The following is a 10019-nucleotide window of genomic DNA, read 5'->3' on the forward strand; positions in this document are numbered from 1 at the left end:
AATAGCCCCCAGAGGCCATCTGGCCGCTGGCTACTAGGTAGACGAATCTCCCTGAAGTCTTGAGGAATCTCCTTAACTGCCTTGAGATGTTACCTAACTGCTCATTCAAAGTGTCTCCAAGATTGCTCATCAATACCTATCTGGTTATCCACATTCATATTCACATAAAGGGCAACGCTTGCGGCTGTCAGGTTGGTAGCCCTCCCCAAGTAACAAAAACTTCTAAAGGTTACAAAGCAGAACCACTGGAAAATTGCTGCCTTGCTGCAAGTAAACCCTACTATCTGGTTAAACTCAGCTCTGTCCCCCTTCCCAATTCTATCTCCAAATTTCTGGAATGGCAGACAAGCGAACGATACCACCGCACTGCAGAACCGTGCAGTGTTGGCAAATTAACAATTAGAGGCTCTAAGGCTGTGGTTAGTCTAAAACTGTACCTCAAATAAAGAGTTGTCAAAACTTGAAAGAGCATTTAATTTCATTATTGCATTGGATCTCAGATTCTCAGATCGAGGGTCTGTTTTTTTTGTCAGCAGTGAGGGCAACACCCACAGAATGAATTGGGTGGAAGGAAGGGAGTGAGTTGGTGTCGCAGCAGTTCTTTTTCTCCTGATGACTGCGACCCACAGAGTAATAACTAAATTAACTTCATCCAGGGAAATTAAGTAGATTGTTTACTAAGTAGGGCGCCCCCCGAAAACATTCACAAAGTCCTCCAAACCAGTGGAACCGCTGTATTTTGTCGGGAACACCTATGGGGCCGACTGTAATTGATAGTAGCACTTGCTCAGAATGCATCAGACACAAACTGTTCGAGCAATTCTGACGCACTCTGACACCTAACTTGGCTTTTGTGGTTTTCTCAATGGATTAAGCGCCTGGAGCAGTTGAAACTCTGAGAGAACTTCCTTCCGTCAAACATCCAACGGGATAGGTGCACACAATGAAAACGTTCCTATCAGTGCCGTCCAGATTATCGCAAAAGGAAACAATTACAAACCAACATGATCTGTAGCTAGGAGAGGCTAAAAGCAGTCCATTGAAAGTGAATATTTAAAAAGTTAAATCCAGTCTGCAGGCAACTGAAGAAGGGCTTGCAAACCTCAAACATGCAAAGATCTGAAATACTAAAGAGTAAAATAAAACTATCCACTGTATAAATAACAGGTATCAGTTCTCCAATTTTGAGGATTTGGTGGGGGCGGGACTTGAGTTCATCCAAGACTCGTGTATTAGCAGGAATACCGCCTCCTACACCTCGTCGCAAGAATCACATAAGGTGTAATTACAGCCCCCGTTGTGTGGGTAACTGAACTGAGTATCCAAAGAGCCTAAGTAATGTGCCCAAGTTCACACGTCTGGGAACAGAGGAGCACAGGAACCCAGGCTGTGAGACCCGCAAGTGCTCTGGACTGCTACCTTGGATGAGTTCAACCTCATCACACCACGTAGCTTTTGTATGTTTAAAGTTATTTGGGCTAAGAGACACGGAAGAGGAACAATTAGAGGGTCTAAGGAAAAAAAGCTGTCCTGGCCCCAAAAAGGCTAGTTCCAGACTCATGATACGAGACGCCACTGCTTTCAAGCTTTTAGTCTATAATCAAGCCATATTGAAACCAGATTTACAAGCTCTTCAGAGGAGAGCTTTGTGATTTTCTAAAGCAGACATGTTTGGTATTTTAGGAGGGAGGTCAAACCCCCTATGGTGCAGTGTTTTTAATAAAATCAGTTCAGCAGAAATTAGAGACACACCAGTCAATTTCTAGGAAGCCTCTGAGCCATTCAAAATAAGGGAGGAAAAATCACATAAAAGATGTAACCACGGACAGATCAATTTTTTCAAAAGGGGCAGAAATGTTTAAGGGGTGTACGTACAGAAACATCATGGCAAATTTGGTCCCATTTGTCTCTGGTTTGGGCAAATTTCCACTTAGAAAGGGAAAATTACTTTTGGGGGGAGTTCTATGTCAATATTAAACAAGGACCGTTCCTGGTAAGCCCAGCCGTGTCCTGACACCTCAGCGTAATGGCAAACATCTCTATGAGGGAAAGACAAACAAATCCATCACCATCCTTACATCACCGCATCAGCTAGGTCATTATTTCATGAAGGGTCCTCTATCTCCGCTCTTGGCAACCTCTACACTCTTGCAGGGAACCAAAAGTAGACACTATATTTAGTTCTTAGAAAAATCAAAGTGGAGAAACCTGCAATATTTTCGTCAAAAGTCCAAGTTATGTGCAGATCCGACTTTAAAACTGGTGGCAAGAACGTGTACAAATACTAAATAAGGAGATAGCAAAGGCAGAGGGTTTGTTATTACGGAAAGAGACAGGTCCTGCCTATTACGCGGCTACAACTTGAGGACACCCTGAGCACAGAGCCACCGTCCCACCAACAGGGAGGTGTAAACAGCCTCCTTTACGCAAGAAAGAACAGGAAGCAGCTCAGCCCAAACAGAACCACGTGGAGACACTTTGTATTCACCTGCCACTAAACTTCCCTGACCTTAGCACCAGCCCAGATGCAGGCCTTCCTGGAGGATGGAATTCACTGATTTCAAAGTGTTTCCAAGAGTATAAATTTCAATCCTTCACTGTTCTATTTATTTCCTAATGAATTCCTGAGTTCCTAGTTAACTGGTATTTGGAAGAAACGGGGTGAATCAAGAATAAGAGCGGGCCAAGCGAGGGAACAGGCCACTTCAGAGTCATGGGACTTGCATGACACGCTCCCTGACGTGAGGACGCAGAAGAGGCAAGAAGTCTTTCAACCTTCAGGCTACAAAATTACTGCAATTTGATCTAAAGCTTGGAAGAGGCTGTGAGGGTGGAAATTTCACCAACTGGCCATTTTGATCCGTTCTCTTCTCTTAGGTTTGGAGAGTTAGGCCCCAAAATTCTTTGACTCCCTCAAAAATGGACACACATAAAACGTAATACCTTTTATAAATTGTAAGTCATGCGTGCAAGAATTGTCAACCTCAAAAAGCACAACACGAATGCCATTTATTAAAACGCATATTTATTCCATAGCCTAATTTGTTTGGGGTTGTGGTCCACTAGTTCCTAAATAACCTAGGTATTCATTTTTAGACTAGTCATTTCAACTCAGGTTCTTCCATCAACTGGGCAACTGCACCTGTCTTCTTAAGGGACCCAAATTATACTGATCATAAAATATCCCAGAAAAAAATGCAAAAAATCCTTTAACATTCGTAAAAGAAAACCCCACATGTACTCAAATATGCAGGCTATAGGTTAATTTTTAAGCAAAAGTTTCAAATATACAAAAGTATTGAGAAAAGAACCTACAAATTATTCTCACATTTAAGATAGCAAAGACCCATCTGGGGGGAAAAAGTAAACAAAGGTGGCATGGGTTTAAATTCAGGCTGGGCTACATTGCCGAAGTCCTCCAGGAGTGGGAACGCTGTTACATAGTGTGTTAGTGGCTAAAACCAAGTCTATTTGATTATATAAATAAAAGAATCATTTAGGGAGGAAATTGTTATTTAAATCTCGATATATAACGTTCACTCTTGAAAATCTTTCTAAAGATTGAGAAGTAAAAAAAATAATAATAACACTGTGTGGAAGGAAGGCTTAAAAACCAGGAACATGGTACAATCATGTTTGGCTAAATTTGGGGTCCAAAATATTAAATTAGGTTTGAGACAGAATAAACTGATGAATTAAGAAGTAAAAGTAGACAGTGACTAACTTTACCAAAACGAAGTTTCATTTAGTAAAAGCTTTTTTTCCTTTTTTGATCGGAGGTAGACACATTTAAAAACATATTCCAGAGCACCTAGATCAAGTTGCTAAATGCCACTCTTTGCTAAGGCAACTTCCGAAATTGATCAGTGATATCTGACCTGGTATAAATAAGTTTCTGACTTCTATTAGATGAAAGCTAAAAACCAGCATTATCCTCACCAAAAATTGTGGGTAAGACACTGAATGATGGGCAGTACACATTTAGAAATTCTCCACACTGTAAGAAAATGACACACGTGCCACGTAAGAAAAAACGAGATCTTGGTCTTGTTTAAAAAAATAATAAAAGTGAAAAAGTTAAGCCAAAATCTATGGTTGAGACCCTACTCTGGGCGATGACGGGCCTTCATCTGTATCATTAATACGTAGTTCCTTACCCTTCCTGCTTAGTTTTTAATTTATGACGACACCGCAAAATTTCAGACCAAAAAAAAATATATATATATATATATATATATTTTTTTTTTTTTTTAACCTCTATGATAAATCAGGATGTAAGAGCTTACACAGAGCACACGTTCTTTTATTTAGGTACTCGATTCCAGCTCCCTCTGGATGCAAATAACCCTGGTAACAGTGTACAGAGTCTTCTCTTTGCTTTTTATACTTTTAAAGCAAATAATACATTTTGACTGTATTTAAGTCTGTGCAAATAATCCTTCAGAAGAAATATCCAAGATTCTGTTTGCAGAGGTCATTCTATCTCTCGAAGGTCATGACGCGAGTTTGTTTTTCTTCAGATAAAGTGCTCCCGGCCAGCAGAACTCAAAGGGCCCCAGAGGTCCAGTTCCGTGAGACCCCGTCATACGAACTCCAGCTTCCCGTGCCCACTGTACATGCCCCAGTGCACGAGCGACAGGATCCGGTCGTGGCTGAGGTCAGCCTGTCTCGTCTTGTCGCAGGTCAGACAGCAGTTCTCATGGCCGGTCACGGGCACCATGCACTCCAAGTCTAGCTTTGCCACCTGCCCCTTTTTGGAGTGGTGTCCGTGAAAGCTGTAGTGCAAACGCGACAGCATCTGCTGCCGCTGGTCCTGCAGCCTCTTGCTCTCGCTCCGCAGCATCCTCAGGGCCAACATAATCAGCAACACTAGGATCAGCCCCCCGGCGATGGGAACGGCGATCACCGCCGCCCGGAACCACAGCTCTTTGGAGGACGTCAGCTCCTGCACCTTGGTGATGAGGTTTCTGCTCCCGTCATGCTGATACCTGTTCCCTTGTCCTAAAGGAACACAAGCAAAACGATCAAGCCCTCCTGGAGACGTTTGCGGGCACCCCTCCGTTTTCAACGTGGTACCCCATTAAAGAGAAGCTTACAAGTCAATCAATATTTAGAACAGAAATGCTGCCAGTGTGGCAGAGAAGCTTCCAAAAACACTTGTTTTCGAACTGTCATTACTGATTAGTAATGGTCTCTTAGTGGCTTCAAAATGTTGGAAAAACAGGCAAAACCTATTACGCAGACAGACATCTAACGCTCACGCGGACACGAAAGCTACCCAGTAGAGATGCCTCTTGCACCCAGCTGTGCTTCTCCCTCTGCTATCCCCGATTACGTTAACAACAACATCAGTAGAGACCAGGCAAGGGCTCGGTCAGAGGGCTTCTCCCTACCTGAGGCCTCCCCCTTGGGAGGGGCGAGGACGTCCTGCAGCCCCCTGTAATTGCACATGTCCTCGTGGCAGCACTCCAGCGTGGGCGCAGCGCTGCCAGAGTGGTTGTGGACCTGTCTGGCTTGGCAGACATCTGCTGTGCTTGCGAGAGAGTCCAGGCAGCCGTGCGTGAGAGGGGAATTTGTGTTCTGAGGATCAAGAAGTTTGGAGAAGCAGGCGCTCAGCTCCGATTTACACATGTAACCAGTAGCCACGCAGTGGGCGGCATCGCAGTAGCATCTGATTTCACCTGCAAACAAGGGGAAACTGCATCAGACGGCTTCAGAGACCAGATAAGGCATCCACGTAAGCAACTGCTCAACCCCCGATCTCAAAGACACTCACTTTAGAGAATATTCAGCTGAGGGCTTCGAAGGGCAGTCCGCGTGGACGGGGAAAGCCCTTTGTGCAAGCCGGTGCTTGGATCCCAAGCCAGGGAAATATCATCTTAGAAATGTATTAATCCACGTAGCAGAGAAAAGTTCAATTTAGGATAAGTTAGCGGATAATGAAAAATAACACTTTTGTTTCTGAAGCAAAATAATCACCCCCATAATTTCTCCCACCGTAAAAGGTAAATTACATTATTTACTCAGTTAATCCTACGCGACCGTACAACGTGAAACGCTACGCTTTGAGATTCTGTCAGTGTACGTATTCCATTGCAGCTGCTGAGTCGGTTACTACCTCAAAGGGCTGCACCGAGACGCAAGAGCCTTAGCTAACATCTCGTAAAGCTACTAATCAGAAACACAGCAATCTAGAAGTTGCTCCGGCCAGGGGGGCTGAAAACTATGAAACTGGGTAGCTATTTGCAACCTCTCTAGAAAAGGCAAACTTTGCCTATAAAGATCTCTGCATGCAGGGGAGCTTTTAGCCAGTATGCTGTAAAACAGGAACTAGGCACTTTACAATTAGTGGTTTGCTTGCCAAAGTCAGTTTCTTTCAGCCCAAATGGAAAGTCATAAAACTGGGAGCAGGGAGGAGGGGGTAAAACTGCAAGGCTCACCCCCCCCAGACTCCCCAGTTTTATGTAATTCAACATGGGATCTAAAAGGGGAAACACTGAAACAGAAAAACCTCTGCTGGTTGAATGAAAAATCCTTAAGGAAACCTCAAATTTTTCTATGGGAAGTGATTAAAAGTTTCCTTTATAAAACTTAGTTTGTGAGTTGCAAGTCACAGCGCAAGATCTGAGGCTTCCACGTCAACTTCTCGTTGAAATTATCTGGCTCTGGGAGCGCTCGCTCACACGCTATCTGACCCGGTGGACCGCAGCCACTGTCACCTGCCACGGCTGAAGCTGCTGTGAACTGAACTCGGGTACACACCTCTCCCCAGCTTCCTCCTCTGAAGTTCGGCCTGGTTACAGAAACCGACGCCCTGAAATTGAACACCAACACCGACACGGGGCACTACCGCTTTGCAAACCTCTTCCCAGCCTCGCCTTTCTTCCTCCCTCCTCCCGCGAGTGCCCAAGTAAGAGGTCTCATTTAACTATCTGTCCAAATTCCAGGCCACCGGACCGAGCACTCAGCCTTCACCAGCATCTGCTAATGCTTCAGGTCTAAAAATGCAGCCAAGTAAACACAGATCTTTGGCAACCTGGGTGCCACCCCGCAAAGCCGGAGGTCTTGCTCCTGTCCTGTCCTGCTGCTGTCCTGGTCTGGGCCCAGGTCCCTTCTCCAGTAAGCAAGACCTTCCAGTCAGAAGCCTGCTTCGCAGAAGCTCTTTACTCCTCTTTCCAAGCTTCTTGCTCTTTCGCATAAAGCTCACTGGTCTTAAGTGGTGATGACTGCAGATCCCTAAGTCTGACAATTTCCACAGACAGATTGAAAGTAGACATAAAACAGATTAAAAGTCAGTTTTGATCCCAGTCACTTCAGACCTCGTGCAGAAAAGAAGCTGAACACAAGTAGAAGGCTGCCTCAGTGTTTACGAGAGCCTGTTTGAAAGACTGTATTTTCAGTGACCTAAAACAGTCTAATAAAATCTTGACAGGTAACTAGGAAAGCTCTAACAACTTTTTTTTTTTTAATTGGAGCCACATTGGAGCAAGTTGAATGGACTTTTGTGTTACTGTATTAAAACTCTATTTCTGCCGTTTCATAAAGTTTCTTCCTGTGGCACGTGGAAGGCCAGGAGGGGACTGGTATTTTGAAACAGGGAACAATGCTCTTCTGTCTGCCCCCCTTTCTAGTTACTGTATGTGGTGATTAAACAAAAATGTCTGCTTCAGTCCGGACGGCTACAGGAGAGACTGCGGGCTTCTTCCAAAGCGTTTGAAGTCCGCAGCAGTCAGAAACCTCTGATCCCCTAATTATATCATTATCAGGCACATAGTTTCGGTATCTGCGACTTATGTCAGCCGCAGTCCGGCCCCGTTCGGCCGGCCTTTGATAGGGCCAGGAGGCTCCCCTCTGCACCCCGCGAGGGCTGTTATTTAGGGTTGATTACAGCCTTCCTTGCAAAGTAAATAAATACTGCAGCACATCATCCTCGCTGGCCTGGCGTATCCTTCAACCTCATGCCTGCTACATGGCAATTAGAGGAAAGGGGGCGTGGGATGCGGGGTGGAGAAAGCTAAAAATGCTTCCTATTTTCTAAAAAAGTATCTGTTCGCAGAGCAAACAGCAGGGAGAGTTCCTGGCGAGGGAGGCTGGGGGACCTTGAAACCCGGAGGCAGTTGTTTGGGTTATTTCGACCTAAACGGCGAAAGACTGCAGGGAAAAAAAGAAACTGACCGCTGCTTTTTTTTTTTGAGTAGCGTTTATAAAATATGAGGTGAGTGGGAAACACGACCGCTGACAGAGCCCCCACCTCCCAACCCCTGAGAAGCAACACAGCCCACACTCCTGCACACACGCACACCCCTCGGACGGCACACACGCTCGCGGGCTCACAAGCACCCTCGCTCGAAGACACACACACACTCACGGACAGAGACACTGCAATACACACACGCACTCGCAGCAGAGACACACTCAAATACAGAGCCGCGCAGACCACCGAGACACACACTCACGACGGAGACGCGCACACGCGGGCACTGGGCGACGGGGGCGGGGTCCGCCGTCCCTCCCGGCCGCCTCCGCCCCACACTCGGGCCCCGCTCCCCGGCTGCAGCGATCGGAAGTTCACGACGGGCCGACCTGTACAAACACTGACAACCACTCGCCCGCAGGCTGTCACTCCATCTCCGCGCGTCGGGCCCGGGACACCCCGGGGCGGCCGCGAAGCCACCGCCGCGACTTCTAAGGACGGGCAACTTGTCGCGACCTGCGGGCCCCGCGAGGGAGGCCACCTCTCCCGCCGCTAACAAAGCCCTGGCGGCGGGCGCCCCGGGACCCCGCGGCCCTCCCCGGCGAGCGCGCGCCCAGCCGGCTGGCCGGCGGGCACCCACCTTTGGTGAGCAGCACGGCCATGGCGCAGAGTTCGAGCTGCAGCCAGATGAAGATGTAGCTGGAGTGACGATCCATGGACGCCCCCCACGGCCGCGGCGCCCCCGCCGGCTCCCGGAGCCGCGGCGCAGCTGCAGCCTACGGCTCCCGGCGCGTGCAGGGCATGGGTGCTGCCCGGGGCGCGGGGCCGGGCCGCGGCCGGAGCATGGAGCGCGGCTGGAGGGCGCGCGGGGCAGGGTCCGACTCCGCAAGGCGCGCTCCTCCGCTCCGCCCGCTCGGCGCGGCGGTCGGAGTGGGCGCCCGGCTCCGTTCCCAGCGTTCGGCCGGCCACTCGGCGAAGGCGCGAGCGCCGGAGCGCGCAAACACCGCCCGCCGCGAGCTACCGCCTACACCCGCCCGGATCAGGCCGGCTCCTCGCCGTAAATAGCGCCCCGCGCTGGGAGCCGGCCGGCGCCGCCCCGCCCCGGCCGCGCCGGCGCCGTCCGATTGGCCGCCAGGCTCCAGCCGCTCCTCCCGCAGCCAGGGGGCGGGGCCGGGCGCGGGCTGAGGGCGCTGCCCCGCGGCTCCGAGCGGCGCCGGCGTCTGGGCTGCGGAGGGCGCCGGCCGTCTCCCGCGCTCCCCCTCGCGGAGGCCGCGCGCCCGTGACCTTCGGGAGCGGCTGGTTGAGCCGGGCCTCAGGCCATGCCTCGGGCCCCCGCCTCCGTGACCCTCACTGCGCTGCCTCGGGCCGGCGTGCGCCAGCGCGTGGCTTCCTTGTCGTTCCCCGAAACTCGCGAGTGACCCGCGCGGCCGCCTTCGGACCCCTCCCGTCGCGCGGCGCGCCTCGGGAGCTCGGGGGAGCGGGGGCGGCCCCCGGCGTGGGCCCTGCGGGCCGGCGCGCGCCCGGGGAGGGCGTCCGGGCGGGAAGGGGGCGCGTTCAGCCCTCCCCCCGCCCCTTCCGCGCGTCCGCCCAGCCGAGTGATCAATAAGGCCCAGACAGGCTGTCGATCTGCAGGGGCCGCCGAGTTCTCCCGGGTAGACGGGACGAGTAGCCGGCCACAGACACTTAACGAGAATTAGCAAATCCAAAAGCGCCCGGCGCCAGCGAGACGACACTGGCCGAGACTGACACTCAATTAACCACCCCCCCGAACAGTCGCCGGCAAACACACCGGCTGACCCTGATCAGTGCCAGCCCCGCGGGGAGC

At 50.0% G+C, this 10019-nt stretch overlaps 1 protein-coding gene across 5 annotated transcripts; it reads right to left on the bottom strand.

Moving 5' to 3' along the window:
* Nucleotides 1-3000: 3000 nt before the first annotated feature.
* On the bottom strand, nt 3001-9250 carry BAMBI (BMP and activin membrane bound inhibitor). 5 transcript variants are annotated; one of them, XM_027122024.1, is made up of 4 exons: nt 8835-9180; nt 5777-5878; nt 5394-5681; nt 4286-5001 (listed from the first exon to the last, which is right to left on the bottom strand). In XM_027122024.1, exons 3-4 carry the CDS (start codon nt 5629-5631, stop codon nt 4583-4585), a joined length of 657 nt encoding a protein of 218 aa, XP_026977825.1. In that variant the 5' UTR covers nt 5632-5681; nt 5777-5878; nt 8835-9180; the 3' UTR covers nt 4286-4582. The 5 variants fall into 5 exon arrangements, with proteins under 5 accessions (XP_026977820.1, XP_026977825.1, XP_026977823.1 ...); XM_027122022.1 differs by having other exon boundaries at nt 5777-7242; XM_027122023.1 differs by lacking the exon at nt 8835-9180 and adding an exon at nt 6763-8825.
* Between the last annotated feature and the right edge of the window lie 769 nt (nt 9251-10019).

The sequence above is a fragment of the Aethalodelphis obliquidens genome, unplaced genomic scaffold (genome assembly GCF_003676395.1).
Source record: "Aethalodelphis obliquidens isolate GAN/ISIS:26980383/991018 unplaced genomic scaffold, ASM367639v1 scaffold23, whole genome shotgun sequence".
NCBI lineage: Eukaryota > Metazoa > Chordata > Mammalia > Artiodactyla > Delphinidae > Aethalodelphis > Aethalodelphis obliquidens.